This window comes from Trichoderma evansii (genome assembly GCF_050947405.1).
Source record: "Trichoderma evansii strain SZMC 28006 chromosome Unknown GGI43scaffold_44, whole genome shotgun sequence".
In the NCBI taxonomy this organism is placed as follows: domain Eukaryota; kingdom Fungi; phylum Ascomycota; class Sordariomycetes; order Hypocreales; family Hypocreaceae; genus Trichoderma; species Trichoderma evansii.
In genome coordinates, this window is record NW_028145162.1 from 72,417 (window position 1) to 89,146 (window position 16,730).

Below are 16,730 nucleotides of genomic sequence, written 5' to 3' on the forward strand. Positions count from 1 at the left end.
AACATAAGTGGTACTTTCATTTATTTCTTTTGTAACTGGTTATGTATATATTCATAAATTAGTGACTATCTTTGAGTACGTTTGACGCACACAAATCCCTTTCATATTCATTGAATATGATGTAATCATCTGGAATCGAGTATATGTGACATTAAGTAATATCTATGTGCATCAATGCGAATATTTTTGGCAGATGAAAAGATCGACCGTTGAGAAAAACTTTCTTGGTTTGTTCAAGTAATAAACTCAGCCTGTCGTAGCCTTTCTATAAAATCCACACGTACTAGTAGAAGCGTGGGCAATGGGTGCCTTATTATACGTCCTGCTTGCTGACCCGATTGAGGTTCCCATAAACGTAGCGCAGTTTCTCGGCTATCGCATTGTGATAGAGTTAATAGTATTGCTTTAACTTGAAGGTAGACGAAGAGAACGGGGGTAATGTAAAAAAGGCTATAAGTGAAAAGCTTTGAAGAAGAGCAGTATTTTAACTGCTTTGCGCTAGATCTATTTCGCCGACCCAACGCCTACGAAAGGTAGTTTCAGGAGCTGTCAATGTACGTATCGAGTGGACAGCCAAATACTCATGTTTCTCAAACGAATCTGCGCAGCTCTGTTGCAGGCAGCTGGATCGTTGCATACATTTACAGCCGTCAGAATAGGCGCTTAACTTGTTCATTGTGACCAGAGACCACAATAAAACACCGCTAAGCCCAGATTTTAGTGTCCGGTGTTAGTAGTACGAATTAGGCAATTACAAAGTTGTAGCGCAGGAACCACTGGAAATAATTGGTCAGTCGGTGGATCATTTACCTTCGTTGTTGCCTAGGATTGCCATTATAGGCAGTTGACAAATGCCTGGCGCCACAGCTAGGAATTAGGCATAAGGATCAGGGGATTCGCAGACGCAAATAATTAAATAAATGGATAGATTAATTCAAAAGCGATATAGCCTAAACGTAACTAAAAGCTCCCACGTTACAGTATCATAATCGGCCAGCAAATTGTAACGCTGCCAGGCCGTCTGCCGCGCAAATCCACCGCTCCTAGACTGTACCTGATTACCGATGCGACCATATCTGCAAGCATTGTGTTTTAGAGCTTTGTGTATCACCAGCATACCAATCCATAATTGATAGTTGCTATTGTAGCTGTGACTTTATGGTACACGTTTCTGGCCTGTGGCTAGGTTTCATTCCCCTCGCCTCCAGCCATCCTCTGGCCCGCATCACTTGACCATACAAGTCACTTGGCATGTAAAATGTTGCCACATGATTATGATAGCGCTGCGTTTGGTATAAACTTGCTTTAGTTCCTGCTTGCTGAGAACTTTTACCCTAGCTATCGCTATCTTCCCCAGATACAACGTTGTGCTGATATCGTGGGTTGCTGTTTCGAAACGTGCCACTTGCTGCCCCGCCTAGCCTTGTGAAGTAAAGCTTGGAGCGGTTACAGTACCACCCTGCAGTCTAAGTTCCTAGTGTTGAATCTGCATCCTATGAGTTGATTATATATAGGTCTTGTGCAAGTAGAAATTTACAGCTTGACATCGGCCATTATCTGCTGGTCTACAGATTACATCGGTCAATATCGTCAGCATGGTTCAATCATTGGCTTATCTAGGAGCCTTGTTGGCCGCTCTGCCCTTGGCACGTGCCGGTTTCAACGCTAGCTCAACGCAAAACATTGCCGTGTACTGGGGTGGGCTGAACATATTCTTTCAAAACTTAAGCTTCCAATTAATACGTTGCATTCAGGTCAAAACTCGGCAAATCAAGCAACCTCTCAGCAGCGCCTGTCCACCTATTGTGCCAGTAAGTTCAAGATCGACTCAGAACGACTCAGAACAATTCATGACAACTAACGATTATTTCTAGATGCTGAGATAGATGTGAGCATTACCAAAAACTCGGATGCCGTTCTGTAGCCTGGCTGACCTCTCACAGATCATCCCGATTGGGTTCATGAATGGCATCAGCCCGGTCATCACCAACTTCGCCAATGCAGGCAACAATTGCACAGCTTTCGCAGATAATGATAACGCACTTAATTGCCCCCAAATCGAGTAAGTTGTACCCAGACTCCAAGTGAATTCCGCTAGTTGGTATACGATGCTTAGATCTTCTTTAGGCAAGACATCATTACATGCCAGCAAACATATGGCAAGACAATCCTGATTTCACTGGGAGGCGGATCTTATACCCAGGGCGGCTTCTCGTCCACTGATGTTGCCACATCTGCGGCCCAGACGGTTTGGAATATGTTTGGCCCCGTCAATCCAAACAGCAACGTAGACCGCCCATTTGGTTCCGCAGTGGTGGATGGCGTCGACTTTGACTTTGAATCTGGTGTCAATAACTTGGCCACTTTTGCCACTGAGTTGCGAAGTTTGATGGACGCTTCTGCGTCTTCTGCGAACAGGAAGTTCTACCTGTCTGCTGCGCCGCAATGCGTCTATCCCGATTACGCTGACAACCCGGCCCTAAACGGTTCGGTTTTCTTCGATTTCATTATGATTCAATATTACAACAATGGATGTGGGGTCAGCAGCTATGTTCCTGGAGCAACTACCCAGTGGAACTACAACTTTGATGTCTGGGACAACTGGGCGCATACCGTCAGCAAGAACCCTAACGTGAGGATTCTGCTCGGTATCGCTGCCAACACTGGTGCTGCAAGTGGATACGTGTCCGGAACACAACTTTCTGCGGTCATCTCATTTACCAAGCAATACTCAAGCTTTGCGGGTATCATGATGTGGGATATGTCCCAGTTGTATGAGAATTCCGGTTTCCTGGACCAGGTTGTCAGCGATCTGGCCGCCTCTGGTTCAAGCCCCCCGGCTACTACTTCTACTGGCGCTTCCAAGACTACCACTTCTAGTGGCAGTTCTACTAGCCCAACTGGCGGTAGCGGCGGCAGTGTGCCGCAATGGGGTCAATGTGGAGGCGAAGGGTACACTGGTCCTACGCAATGCCAGTCGCCTTACAAGTGCGTTGTTAGCAGTCAGTGGTGGTCATCTTGCCAGTAATGCAGAGATTAACGCCAATATACCCTGGCATAAGATGACGGGGATGTGCGATGACTTATACGAAAACAAAAAGGGTTGACTCGCTGGACCGTTGGCGCGGACGGTCGTTAGTATATATCTTGCACTTCTATTGCCTATACTTGAATACCTACATAGCACAATACATATTTTGAACATGTTCCTAAGTATCCAACGCTTATAAAGATGGCATATTTGAGCTACTGATTATACAGGGCTCTGCATTCAAAGCCATATAATTGAGAAGTGATGGTTCCACACAATGGCACCGTTTCTGGATATGTACTCTATGAATATTTAAGATCCAAGGATATGGAACTTTCTCATGGAACACTCCCAATCCGCTTAACTAACTTGGTGCAGTTTGCTAGATTCATTCAGTTTTAGCCTACGAATTCTTCGTTACGTTGAATTAACCTTCACAGCACTTCACCGCAACTCAATGTTATATCCATGTTATCTCAAAAAAGTCTCGATATCAGATCTCAAAATAGGCGGAACTGCGAGAGTTCAAATGCCAATTCAGGAACTAATTGTAGCATCCAAGCCCTGTGAAATCTAATACATAATCCACCGCCGATCTTGTACTCAGCTGAGCCCAATCTATAATAAGCTAGTATAATTGATAAGGGTCAAGGCCCATGAAAGAATACGTGTATATATAGTCAATAACAGCATCTGATGTCTCGATGTGAAAGCTTGCCGCAGCATCGGTATAAGGTTGGTAAACTATGGCATTGATGTGGTCATATTTCCCATAACTGTATTAAGAGATATCGAAGTCTTGGTCTACCCTGAGCTGGCGTTGTTTTCTAGATATGACATTATGCCACATACTTTGAGTTTATAGTGGCTGGATAAGAGAGAAAACTTCCTTTCTCTTGGCAAGCAAGAGATAAGTACCTGTCGCTTTCTTAGCGCTCGTTCGTCAATGGGGCCTTGTAACAGCAGGGATTCTTCAAACCGTACCAGCAACCAGCCACCGATCACCAAGACGCTCTAAGGCATGTTTCAGCACATTGATAGTTGATGCAAAATTTAGCTCGGCATGAGGCCGATGCTGTAAACTCAAACACATCATTAATGCCTTATACAACATGTGCAGCAAGAAGGGCGAAAGCTTAGTACAATCTTCTGTAACCGCATCGAGAGATCTTCGAGCTAAGACTTTGGTTGCGTGTTGAAGAGCAGAGACAGTTTCAGGGGATATCAACTCCTCGGCGGACAGGCTATCATAGTCGGTACTCAATCGTGAAAAGGCATTATCCAGGACAAATACCGCGCTGTCGGCATGTGAGTATGAAGACAACATTCAGGAGTTAGGTGTCGTTACATGTAACATGCGGCGTTCAATGTACAGAACAAAACTCTGCCAGTCTCCCCTTCTGTCTCCCCGAGATTTATTAGAGAGAGAATAGTACGCCGTAGCTGCGCAGTATTGTGTGGGTCTTCATCTGACCTAGAAATGGCCTGGCTAAGCAGAGGTGTCGCATGTACAAACCGAGCAAATCTTCCTATGTGAACTTGGGACGATAAACGTAGTTTCACTGCGTCATCTGGCTTTGCAAGCTGCGGTATGCTGTTAGCGAGGGGCAATTTTTGAAAAGGCATCCCTCGGCACTCACTCCGCTATCCCAATTTCCATCATCTACTGGTAAATAGCTTTCCGGGTCCGGGTCTGGAGTGACCAGACATTGCTTAGGATGCGAAAGATTCATAAACCTGTAACACATGGTTCGTGAGATTTCAGAGCAGCAATAGAGAGTGAGTGGGCTGGTGTCCGACAAGAATCGGATTCAAGCTGCGTGTACCTATCAAGTACTATAATCATCCACCAGACTCGGCGACGTTCTTCATGCTCAATCCATGGAACTCCAGGGACCCAAGTTATGAGATACCGGTCAATCCCAAGTAGGAGACCTATGCGAGCGCAGTTTCCAACGGAAATAATCACTGCAGGATATATTCCGTGGCCGAGCTCATAAAGTGCAATCAGGACGGCAGCTTGAAGGACCTGGACAGAGAGTCTCCCTGATGACTCAACATCAAAATAGAATTGTTTTACCGTTCGATAAAGCATTGATCTTGCCACTATCGCACGCGATGAACAGAGTTTCATGGCTAGCACGAGTAGGAACGTCTCGGGTCTTCGAAAAGCTAGCCTCTCCAGCAAAGTTTCATGAAATTGCTTCTTGGATACAATAGGCATCCAAATATGGATAGTTCGGAAGAAGCTTTCAGCGGTGGCGTGAATATCACCGACGCTGCCGACTAAATTAGCAACTGGGTTCGTGATACCAACATCTATCTTTAGGGTTTCCAGTTGCGTTAATATGAAATGATCGGGATCCAGGCAGCTAGCAGCAACGAGATCGAGCTCCCCTAGTTCAGACAACTGCCGGTGTGCATTTTTCTCTCCTGATCGACTTGAGAAAGTGAGTAGGCTTGAACTTGGAGGAGAACCTCCAGACGAGCGAGACGAAGTAGCTGGAGAAACTACATCTGGAACATCTCTATCCCTACGCCAGGTTCTCTTTTTCCTCTTGTGAGGATAATCGCATGCAACGCGATTTCTGTTAAATTGCTCCTACTGTCAACTTGGAGATCAAACACTCTACAGAAATCAGGGGAGTTGTTAACTTACTCATCACATAGCGCACAACAAGGATATTGGCGATCACAACGCCTCTTCAAACGCCGACACCGATGGCAGGAGAGCTGTGACCTCACAGTGGCAGTGTCATTGTCTGGACGCCTCACAATAGCGGATCGGTGCGGCGGCATCGCATGCGAGGTTCGCCCGTATTTACGGAGGAATATATCACTGTTGCAGCCAGAATTATTATTTGCCAGACCTTCTGTTACGTGACTGCAATCGACGTGATTGTAAGGGCATCAAGGCTCTGCTCCAGATACGGATTGTGAATCGACGAGGCAAAATTCCGCTCCCAGGCCGCTGCCTTCAAAGTCCATATTTTGAACTTCCACTTCTTAAATTCCGTGGTTTAAAATCCGCTTACAAATCCGCATTTAGAAATCTGTTTTAAAAGTCCGTTTTAAAAGCCCGCTTTATAAGTCCGCTCTAACAGTCCGCTCTGAGAGTGCGCCTTGGAAAGTCCACTTTCAGAAGTCCATGGATATTAAATTTCGCATCAATAGTATGCTTGAAAGCCTTTACTTTAAATATTTTCATAATGAGAATGCGCCTTTTCGAGGTCCTTGTTCTAGACATTCACAATTGAATATAGGTATCCATAAATCCTGTTATACAGAAGACATTCGCGTATTAGTAATTGCAAATAGCGTGCACGTCAAGCGGCATCCATAGCAAGCATACAAACAGTGAGAAATGCACCATCCACGGGATAGTAATTATGATATAGCAGTCCGCATCTTTCGCGATTGGGAACTTGTGTAGCGTCGGAGCGATCCAGCACGCACAGTGACAACTGACTGGATACTCCAACAAATATACATGGCGATTGAACCATAGGAGAAAGGCGCAGGAAAGGGAAACATCTATTTTTGTAATGATCCAAGCGAGTACTGTTAACTAGCTAGGGCATAACCACGAATCAATAGGAAAAAGAGAGCTATAGCAGCTGATAAATGATGTGTGTTAAATTGCGATCGCGGTGGGTTCCAGCTAGCAAGGTACAACGGCGGAGCATCAACCAAGCCACCCTATATAGGATACAACAGGCGTAATTGCCGAATTCCACTTTGAACATGGCGCTGTTACGAAATCTTGTTTGCCTTAGTTATTAAAACATTTGAAATAATTGATTTCCATCCATATTTTAATTCTCTGCAACTGAACGCCACTTTTGTTCTTCTCAGATCGCGAGATTTAAAATATAGCCACTCCGTTGGGAGGGCTTGCAACGCCTCCAGGAATCTGCAGTGTATTAGTTTGGAAGACAAGACGTAGAAAGTTAAACAATGACTTACCTTCAAAGGCATACTACTAAAGAAGAAGGTGTATCGATTTTTCTTCCTGCATTCCTCGCTAAGCTGTTCCAAATCGAATAACTCGCCAATGGGCAGACCCCACCCAGCAAGCAGCCACTCATGCAAGAAAAACTCCTCACTTGCGGGGGGCCAGACTTCCATAGAAGGCTGATCCCCTGCAATTGCTGCGAATGAATGATCCCAAAGCCAACGAAGTGTTTTTTCAGAAGGCTCAATGCCTATGGATTGCGCCTGAAGTGGGTCACGACCCTGGTCGGCCAATGCCTGGCGACCCTCTGCTGACAATGTCTTATATGCGCGGTTCCAACCGGATCGAATGAAGAGAATGTCTCCTTTCTTAAACTTGGTGCCCTGGCTGGCTGCAACCGCATTAAGCGCTTCCACGTTAATGGACACAGGATCGAATGGCTTCAATTCATACCCGTTTTCTTCTGCCCAAGTTGCATAGTCAAGCAGTACACCGCGACCGACTATTCCTCCCCTATCAACCCAAGCTGCAGCTCAGGGAGTTAGTAACATGGCTAAGAGCAGACCAGAAACATACGTGCCTTGGATCCCGTTTAAAGCAGTAGTCTCCATATCTTGCCGTGTTTTCCCATTGTAAAATCTTTCCTCCTTTTGGAATCCAAAGTGGCGGAAGCCGTCCCATTGAGAGCTACTCTGAGTGTTGAAGGAGATTTCATCGTCAACGATGAGTGGTGCTAAGTGCTTGATAGTGTGCTCCAATGGACGACGTCCAAAAGAGGGTGGTGACATGCTCGTGAGAGTCCAGTCAGTTGACACACGGGTACCGTCTCTGATCTCTCTGGAAGCTTGCACAGTATTGTCCGACGTAAGAAGATTTAGCATTCCATTTTGGTCATCTTCATCAAAAAGACCCCAAGCATTACCCCGCGGTCCGTCTTTACGCAGCGGAAGTGTTTCAAATGGCGGTAGAGTTGACATTGCGAGACCGGGAGCTTAGAATAGATTAACGGTAAGTGCAGATACTTTGCATATATGACAGTCAAAATATTGGATTTTGTTGATGATGTTTCAGTCTGCAAAGTCGGGTGTTAACACGATATATATATATTTGATACGCTGATGGGCTTCGTAATACTAGATCTAATTTTGCGTACCGTCTTTGTCTTGTTCTCACAAATATCCACAAAACCATCTGAAGAAATAACAGCCTAATATTGATGTGATATGATACATTCGAATGCCCCACACGGCATAACTAAGGCGGGATCGGATCCAGCCAATTAATGTACGATATCTATTTCAATAGTATAATATTAGTACAAAGCCATTAGTTCGGAAGTGTGTCCACCGGGTTGATACATGACATGGGTCTTCCGACAATAGACTCGGTGTAAATCAGATCACTGGGGTGAACTAAAAAACCCTAGCGGAGAGATATTTCAGGAAAGGTTACTTAATTTGACCTTGACCAAGAAAGGTCCACATGTTAGTTTTCTTCCAAGTAGAAAAAACACTAATATTAGTAGGCGATCCACGTCGTATGCGTGGCGCTTGTTTTATAGTAATGGTGGTAGTCGCGGAAGGCACGGAGAATATACCGAAAATGAGCTGGAGGAGAGAACAAGAAGATGGAACTTCGGGACTGTAAGATTGAGAGCATCGTATTTTCTAGAACGCGTCTTGAAAAGAAATTTATGATAGAAGCGGGGATAGATATAGTAAGCTTTCATTAGAACACGAGCCTAACTATTTCGATAATATGTAAGATGCTTTGGACCTTGGCGGCGAAAGCTACGCGTTTATTTCACATTATAACCTGGGCGATGCCTGGATAGTGCAAACTGGTCTTGCATTCCGTCTAATCCAGAGTTATGAATTTCATCAGCAGTTATTCGTTACTAGGAAAACTAATAATAGTAAAGTTCAATTACGAATTTCACAACCTAGGTCTAACTAAAAGAAATACACATATATACTTCATTATATTTTTTGCATTCTTGATCATCTTAAATACCGATGTTAACTGGCTGCTATTCCTGATCACTTGAGAATACTTTCTTTTGTTATTTGACAAAGAGCAAAAAATGGACGACTAACGTACGTGGAAACCTTGAAGAAATGGTTGGTCAGAAGTCTTAATTTACGAACTTATTGCCGTCCATGCCTGGAGCGGCAGACGTTTGCAACGGCAGATTGACTTTCAATTTATCGTACGAAGAGACGCAAACTTTTTGACTAAGTGTTACGGTTTACTAAGTGTAGCCCAATTTGACACAGCGAAATATGATATCAACTGCGATGAAAGCTTGGCGAGTAGGATTAATATTGACATTTTCCGCAGTCGGGCCCTCTTCCCAGAAGCATATTTGAACTAGCTCATAGGCGAGTCTCAGGCTTCTCCTTCTCCTGTAGATATTTAGATGGATATATGCCACAAAGTTGATGGCATGTTGCTACAAATTTCCCGTCCTCATCTATAATTTTAATATTTTCTTCAAATCGATTACCAGAGAGCCAACGCATATGAGTTTTACTTAGCAGCCACTCTTTCCCTCTTACGTTGGTGCAGAAGTCCAGCTTAAGAGAAATCGTTGGAAGTTGGTATTTCACGATACCTTCCAGTGCATTATCTTCATAGTTCAAAGGAAGAGGGGGGATCTGTAATCAGTTCGGTCAGTATATGATCACTTGGACTGGGGCATATAGATTAAGGTAGACAAATTTAGGGGCGTTATAGTTATAATGAAGGACAGCGAAAGTGTAGATTGGTATATCAGTCCGTAGAAGATGGTTCATCCTTACCATATCTACTAACAATGGCAGGTGCTCCAGTTCGTACGTCTGTTCATTGTCTAATTTCTTCCACATGTATCGTACATTCTGGCCCCCGAATGCAGGGCTCCATAATGCAGTCGGCCCACCAGTAGGAGTGTAACACCGCACTGTCGTAGATGGCGGGTTTACGTAGTAGAAGAAGGCGTCAACCCAGCGGCTACAGTCCTTGATGCGGTCTGGAACAACTACCTTCTTCTGGTTTATATTCTGCTCCAAGAGAGTCTTTCCTCTGCTCAAGCTCCCAACACGTATAGTCGCATGGCAGTATACAATATTCTTGGCCGGATCAGCGGACACGATCTCGGCCATTATAGTGGCTTGAGAAGCACTGCTTTGTAGGATGCTTAGGGCCACATGATATGGTCCTTGGCGAACTGGCTGGAGGAACTCGATGTAGAGACTAAGAGGGTCATGTTCGGCTCTTGTCTTGAATTGTATACGGCTGAACTGACAAGCTGCGTTGATTAATACTGCGCCGAGAAATCCACCTAAAACGGGCAGCTTTCCCCTGCTACCGGCTATTTACATGTGTCAGTAAGTCGCGTAAACTACCTTAAACAACTGAAGTATTCTGTACTTCCTGAGCACCAATCAACAGGTGCATTTCCCGCATATCGAGAGCCGCCAAATCCCTCGAGAGGCGTGGTTTCGATCGCTTCTAGAAACTCGGTCCGGGCAAACTTGTGTGTTTTCCAACCCGGAGTCGCCTCCGAATTCGGAATGTGAGCATCGACCATGGTGTCAGTTAACGCTAGAAGAAATGCCACTGTAAAAGCAAGCATGCAAGGCCAGTTCTTATACTTTATTAACTACACACAAAGAGTAACATGGCTCTCACGTCAGCTTGTTTCACACTGACAGCTGATAGCGCACGTCATCTCGAAATATATATCACTAAACGTTACATTTCAATACATAAAACAATTTTTAATCAGCCTAACCATAAGCTAGTTTGCTTTCTGACTTTAGGGGATGTATGAATAGTACCAGCTTACTCTAACTATAATGATCCGTTATACCGTTAAGCTAAATATGGTAAAAGATTAGGCAAATAATTACCAGGGACGACTTATCAAGCATCTAATAAGCGGGCGTAAATAGCATCCAAAAAGGCGGGACTTGTAAAACAAAGTAGTATTGCAACGTAAGATCCATATGCAATAACATAGCGTTTAATCGCTAATTTACAGGGCTTATCCGCTAAGCTATAGTACAGTACGGGAAATTGGTGGGGCATTTTAGTGGTTTACTGCGCTGTAACTATTGCCTGAGAACTGAAACTCAGCTCAGACTAAACCGTTTTAGAACCTACAACAGTTTTTATTTCCTAATAAGAGGCTAGGATATTTATCTTTAATGGTTCGAAGCCACTGTAATCCACTATAATTTATAGCGGATTATAAAGGGGAGATATATCATTGCAAGGCTGTCTCATAGAGCAGTCAATTCTATAATATAAATACATGCATCATATAACTCAAGTAAGAAAAAAGCGCTGCAAACAGGGATTAAACAAGCAATAAGTGAATTAAATTATTTATCTATACCACTAGATTATTTATACATTAGCAAAAACGCCTGCATTTCTTCTTTTTCATCTTATAAGGCGCTGTGTATATAACAGCACTCTAAGTTATAATAGTGCGCCCGGCGCGCCCGCTAAAAGTCCCTATCGCGGAATGAATACTGCGCTAAAGCGCTGTGCTGTAAGTTATCTATAGTAGTGCTCCTGCTAAAGGTCCCGATCAAGGAAATGCCGCGCTCTAATTAGCCAGTCCGAAAATCGTAACGATTTTAGTATTTTTAATAATTTAATTTCTTAACACAGTTGCTATAACGTAAATGCTTTGTATTTATAAAAGAGTTATAGTAATTTATCAATTGTTATAGGGCATTTGTTAACTTTTATAAGGCATTTTACCAGGGTTTTATTATAGCTAACTACTAAACTTCGCCACTGTTTCCCACTCCTGTACTTATCTACTAAAACTAAAATTTATTTGCTAAACTATAGCGTATATTTATTAAATTATAGCGCTTATTATAGCTCGTATACGCTAAATTACAGCACTTATCCGCCATATTATAATTTTATTATATTATCAAATATACTTATTATATATATATTATATTTTAACTCATAGCTATGATATCTGTTAAACATGTATAAGTATATAAAATCATGTGTATGTTAAGTATAAGTATATAAAATCATGTGTATGTTAATTATAAGCAGGTGAAGTCTACTTTTTAAAATTCTAATTATGCCTTGGATGCTTGATATGCCATCCCTAATTACTATTATAGTAATTACTGTAATAGAACTAGCTGCTTATAAGGGATTCTACCTGTTACGCTAAACAAAGTCGTAACACTAACACTGCGAATTTGCCCCTGTCTCCCACCAATGGGGTATACAACTCCTGAGACACCAACTCAACATAGTTCGAAAGAGATATCACAGAGACGATCATGTCAGTTACGAAAGACGAAAGCATCAATTATCTCACAAACCCTTCGAGTGGCAAATTTTTCAAGAGGCCACACAGAGATTAAATATGGGCACGAGGGGTGGACGGTTAATGAGAATACTGGGTGACAAGTGAGATCTTTGCCGTCTTGGTCAGTTATGGTCATCGCAAAGCGTATTGCCGTCCGGACCACAGTAATATAGTAGCATGACACTCGGTTAATTTCTATAGCTTAAAGCATCTCCTTTGGTGTATTGCCTATGTGCTACATCTAAAGAGGAAATATGCTACTGCCTCAGGGCCGGGTATTTACAGTTTAATACATCTAGCGCATAATACTTCGAAGCACTGGACATTCTTTTATACTACTTATTCTTTTATCCACAAGACATTTTTGTCAATATCTGCAGCAAGCGGATGGCACAATATTACAGACTTGGAGAAACCATCATTGCTCTACCTGAAATAGGTACTACACGAACATAAATTCAGGAGCTATTATTAGTTGTTAAAGAAGTTGTTAAAGAATGAATTTGGAAGCCTTGACTTGTTTTGTTGTATTATAGCCTATACTAACACGGATACTCGGTTGGGACGATCCTTGACGGATATTTCAAGCGGAGTTTTCAAGCGGAGTTTTCAAGCGGAGTTTTTAAGTGGAGTTTTCTAACGATCTTTTCAAGCGGTCTTTTGTGCGGGTATTGAAATCTGAGTTATAATCTTGTAGAAATCCTCAACAGGTGTCAGCTACTGAGTACTGACTCAGTTGTAGCCATAGTCGGTAGCTGCTTTGCTTGTGCGGCGGCTAAACAGGTTCGAATTCTGCGCAGACATCCAGCTAAAGGATCCGTGCAATAACACAATTATGGGATATGAATTGCAGACGGATTTACAAAACGGATATCATTAACAGGGTTCAAGCTGTGACTTTAGAGACGGCTTCATAGTGTCCATGGAAGCCCCTGATGGCTTAAAATAAGGGGTATCATGTCTCGTTTGACTGTTCATACTCATAACGTGTAGATTTTCCATCTTATAAGGTATATAACCATCGCCTGACGTACCTAAAGTGTCACTTCTAGTTTGATCTCACCTCTCATTATCACGAACCACTGATTAATACTCATGATGAGTCAAAAGCTAGATAACGCCCCACTTCGTCCTTTGTCCTTGCTTAGGCTCGTCTTTGACCAAGCTCGAGTCACACCCGAAGTTCTTGAGTTTAGATATACAGGCTCTGGCACTCAAGAGAATCCATATATCGTATCTTTCCTTCCTCACGATGTTGGTAATCCCTACAATTGGCCCACCAGGTTAAAATGGTTGATCACAATAATCGCTGGCGGGGGGACCTTGGCGACGACATTTGCTTCAACAGCTTTCACTGGTTAGTCTAGCAAAAGGTCTTTACTTTCTAACCCAGTCAAAACGAACTAACATTGATGTAATAGGTTCATTGCTTGAATTGAAGTCGAATCTTGGGACGAGCACGGAGTTGATCACGGCCGGAGTATCTCTCTTCGTGCTCGGTTTCGCTCTTGGCCCTCTAATATGGGCTCCTCTCTCAGAGCTTTATGGGCGCCAAATAATCTTCATCATGACGTTTGGTATGTTCACCGCCTTCGCCGCTGGCTGTGCTGGTGCCAATAATCCTAGCACACTCCTCGTCCTGCGATTTTTTGCCGGCTCATTTGGTTCATCTACTCTCACCAATTCCGGTGGTGTTATTGCGGACATATTCCCACCCTCATCCAGAGGCCCTGCTCTTGGTTTTTTTGTTCTAATGCCGTCGATTGGCCCGACGTTAGGACCCATGTGCGGTGGGTTCCTTGGAGAGCATCAGGGCTGGCGATGGGTCTCTGGATTGATAGCTATTTTCGCAGGAGTCATGTGGATCTTTGGAAGTTTATTCGTACCTGAGACATACTCGAGTGTTATTCTTCGCAAAAGAGTGGCAAAATTGTCGCAAATGACGGGAATGGTGTACGCGCTGAAATCAGACATAGAAATATGCAGGCCTTCGGTCAAGAGTATATTAGCGACTAGTTTAACTCGGCCTTGGGTTATTTTGATACAAGAACCCATTGTGCTATTATTGTCGCTCTATATGGCTATTATCTATGGTCCGTCAAAATCTCCACGAATCAGACTAATCATAAGCTAATATTTCTGCGCAGGGACACTATATCTACTTTTTGGGGCTTTCCCAATTGTTTATCAAGTGAATCGCAATTGGTCAGAGGGCCTCGCTGGGCTTCCGTTCCTTGGTGGTGTCATCGGTCTGCTTAGTGCACTTGCTTTCAGTTTCTGGACGAACAAACAGTATAACAAAATAGCCAAGCAGCATGGCGATATCGCTCCTCCAGAGACACGCCTCCTACCAGCCATGTATACAGCTATCGCCATCCCAATCGGTCTATTTTGGTTTGCATGGACGAACCAACCATCCGTTCACTGGGCGTCGTCGGTGGCAGCAAGCATTCCCTTTGGATTTGGACTTTTAGTCGTCTTCTTGTCCGTAGTGAGTTACCTGGTAGACTCCTACCTCATGTTCGCCGCTTCTGCGCTAGCCGCAAATACAGTATTACGATCACTGTTCGGTGCAGCTTTTCCTCTGTTCACACCTGACATGTACCAGGCCCTTGGTATCCACTGGGCAAGCTCCATTCCAGCATTTCTATCACTAGCTTGTGTCCCTTTCCCATTTATATTCTACAAATACGGAGCCTGGATACGCCAACGCTGCGTTTATGCTGCTCAAGCTGAAGCAGCTATGACCCAGCATCGCGATGTGGCGGTGCCTGACATGGAGGTTATGGAATCTCCTAGAGAACCCTAATAGGAGTCTTTACTATTCTACTATATTATTATAACATAAGTCATTAACCAGGAGTGAAATACTGTATTTTCTCTTTTAATTTTGTGTTACTTAATGCCCTCAATATCCTTTTGTTCTTCGTACATTATACTTCCAATTTAGATATATGTTTTATTTTGGTCGAACTCTGCCCATTTTATAGGACTACTACTCGATCTATAAAAACGATGTTATAACAACTGGCCTAGCATATATAATTTAGCCTTCATATAGAAACTAATCTTATTAATTTCTATATGTAAACTTTTGCAAAACCAGCTTTTACTAATGCCTAGGGCAAATTAATAATATTTAAAAATTATACACTAGGAGTGTATGTCAAGGCGATAGATGCATTTATAAAGAGTAATAATAACTCACTTTTGAGCTATTGAGCGAGGAAATACTGCGTAAGTATTGTGGCAGGCGCGCAAGATACTGGGACATGCATATATCTCAACTCTGCCAAATGGCGTTTGATGATCCAAACGAGGATATCTTTTACTATCCATTTCCAACAAACAGGACGTGGTACATGGACGCCGAGACGGAGAAAATTATGACTTGGGCTGAGAACCAACCGAGATGTAATGAACCGGTGAAATGGCTTCGTGTTTCACAAATGGAATAAAAGGCGGTGCATGAATGAGAAATAGTTTCCTGAAGTCTATGAACAGTGCAGTTGATAAGTGTTCTTAAAGCATTGCTCCTCCAACTTAGGGACACATTTTTCGCGCAGAGATGGTTCCCTTAAAGATTTTGACCATGCTGCGGTGGGTAGTTATGCGCAGGTCATTCCTAAGGTACTTCGACAATAATAATTTGAGATTGTTGAGATCTTTCCTTGGGTATTCTTGTCGAACAATCTGCACAATGATGATCATTGCACATACTGTCGGGTAGATACGGTCTAAATCTAACGATAATTCAAGGATAAGACGACCAGATGGAGGCGCTTTTATTTTAATTTCTGAAAGGTAATATATAGAAGCTTTGGGAAAATGGAATATGTCTTACATGCGCTGTTTGCTTATCGGTAAATATGACATATAGAAAAACTATTCATGAACACGGAGAGAAATAACTCTATATGCTAGGGTGAGTTGCATTAGCTTTCGTATATTCTTTCCTATCAGACTGGCAGTGTTGGAGTATACAATGAATCCCAAATTGAGCACCCAAGTGTCAGACAATTAAAATCCTAGACAAGATGACTCGTAAAGGCGAGCAACGGTATCATCCGAGAGAATTGACCGTCTGATTGAGGCAACTATAGATGTAGGTAAACGATTGCCTTGAAGATACCTTCTTTGTTAAACTAACCACTGCCTCGTATAATTTGGACCCCAGAGAAACACGAGAATGCCACCAACTAGCCGCAGCATTATGGCCGCTTAGGGAGTCGATTGTCAGTGTCAGGAGGTATAGATCAAAGACACGTGGGGTCTTCCCCTCATTGGCAGAATAGGTGTATACAAAGATGGTTTGGATCCCTCTCTTTTGTCACGTGGAGCAAAGACGTATTTAAAGCTAGTTGTGGTACCTAGCTCACAAAGCGACTTTCGAATCAATTACAACCACT

General features: G+C 43.2%; 5 protein-coding genes across 5 annotated transcripts; 2 read left to right on the forward strand and 3 right to left on the reverse strand.

The window, feature by feature from the left end:
* The first annotated feature begins 1,352 nt into the window (after window positions 1-1,352).
* GGI43DRAFT_419063 (glycoside hydrolase family 18 protein) lies at window positions 1,353-3,206 on the forward strand. The gene is made up of 5 exons (XM_083207630.1): window positions 1,353-1,698; window positions 1,755-1,811; window positions 1,875-1,888; window positions 1,944-2,062; window positions 2,128-3,206. The coding sequence occupies exons 1-5, from the start codon at window positions 1,596-1,598 to the stop codon at window positions 3,026-3,028; spliced, it is 1,194 nt and encodes a 397-aa protein (XP_083055142.1). The 5' UTR covers window positions 1,353-1,595; the 3' UTR covers window positions 3,029-3,206.
* A 313-nt stretch (window positions 3,207-3,519) lies between these two features.
* On the reverse strand, window positions 3,520-6,032 carry GGI43DRAFT_303927 (Zn(II)2Cys6 transcription factor). Its single transcript, XM_083201585.1, has 6 exons — window positions 5,691-6,032; window positions 4,858-5,619; window positions 4,672-4,768; window positions 4,380-4,615; window positions 4,016-4,329; window positions 3,520-3,949 (listed from the first exon to the last, which is right to left on the reverse strand). The coding sequence occupies exons 1-6, from the start codon at window positions 5,828-5,830 to the stop codon at window positions 3,891-3,893; spliced, it is 1,608 nt and encodes a 535-aa protein (XP_083055143.1). The 5' UTR covers window positions 5,831-6,032; the 3' UTR covers window positions 3,520-3,890.
* An 864-nt stretch (window positions 6,033-6,896) lies between these two features.
* Window positions 6,897-7,963, reverse strand: GGI43DRAFT_426638 (uncharacterized protein; the record flags this gene model as incomplete). The annotated part of the gene is made up of 3 exons (XM_083208690.1): window positions 6,897-6,944; window positions 6,998-7,499; window positions 7,563-7,963. The coding sequence occupies 3 exons, from the start codon at window positions 7,961-7,963 to the stop codon at window positions 6,897-6,899; spliced, it is 951 nt and encodes a 316-aa protein (XP_083055144.1).
* Window positions 7,964-9,361: 1,398 nt separating this feature from the next.
* Window positions 9,362-10,557, reverse strand: GGI43DRAFT_426639 (thioesterase family protein; the record flags this gene model as incomplete). Its single annotated transcript, XM_083208691.1, has 3 exons — window positions 9,362-9,643; window positions 9,788-10,338; window positions 10,398-10,557. 3 exons carry the CDS (start codon window positions 10,555-10,557, stop codon window positions 9,362-9,364), a joined length of 993 nt encoding a protein of 330 aa, XP_083055145.1.
* Window positions 10,558-13,419: 2,862 nt separating this feature from the next.
* Window positions 13,420-15,130, forward strand: GGI43DRAFT_388948 (MFS transporter; the record flags this gene model as incomplete). The annotated part of the gene is made up of 3 exons (XM_083204131.1): window positions 13,420-13,678; window positions 13,743-14,414; window positions 14,469-15,130. 3 exons carry the CDS (start codon window positions 13,420-13,422, stop codon window positions 15,128-15,130), a joined length of 1,593 nt encoding a protein of 530 aa, XP_083055146.1.
* Between the last annotated feature and the right edge of the window lie 1,600 nt (window positions 15,131-16,730).

What these genes read in the sequence shown, in the direction of transcription:
- GGI43DRAFT_419063 (XM_083207630.1), top strand. Translation starts at nt 1,596, where the DNA reads ATGGTTCAATCATTGGCTTATCTAGGAGCCTTGTTGGCCGCTCTGCCC. An exon ending in AAACATTGCCGTGTACTGGG is followed by an intron (nt 1,699 to 1,754) that starts GTGGGCTGAACA and finishes CGTTGCATTCAG; the next exon opens with GTCAAAACTCGGCAAATCAA. An exon ending in CTTAATTGCCCCCAAATCGA is followed by an intron (nt 2,063 to 2,127) that starts GTAAGTTGTACC and finishes GATCTTCTTTAG; the next exon opens with GCAAGACATCATTACATGCC.
- GGI43DRAFT_303927 (XM_083201585.1), bottom strand. Translation starts at nt 5,830, where the DNA reads ATGCCGCCGCACCGATCCGCTATTGTGAGGCGTCCAGACAATGACACT. An exon ending in TTGAACGCCGCATGTTACAT is followed by an intron (nt 4,330 to 4,379) that starts GTAACGACACCT and finishes ACATGCCGACAG; the next exon opens with CGCGGTATTTGTCCTGGATA. An exon ending in TGATCGGTGGCTGGTTGCTG is followed by an intron (nt 3,950 to 4,015) that starts GTACGGTTTGAA and finishes AGAAAGCGACAG; the next exon opens with GTACTTATCTCTTGCTTGCC.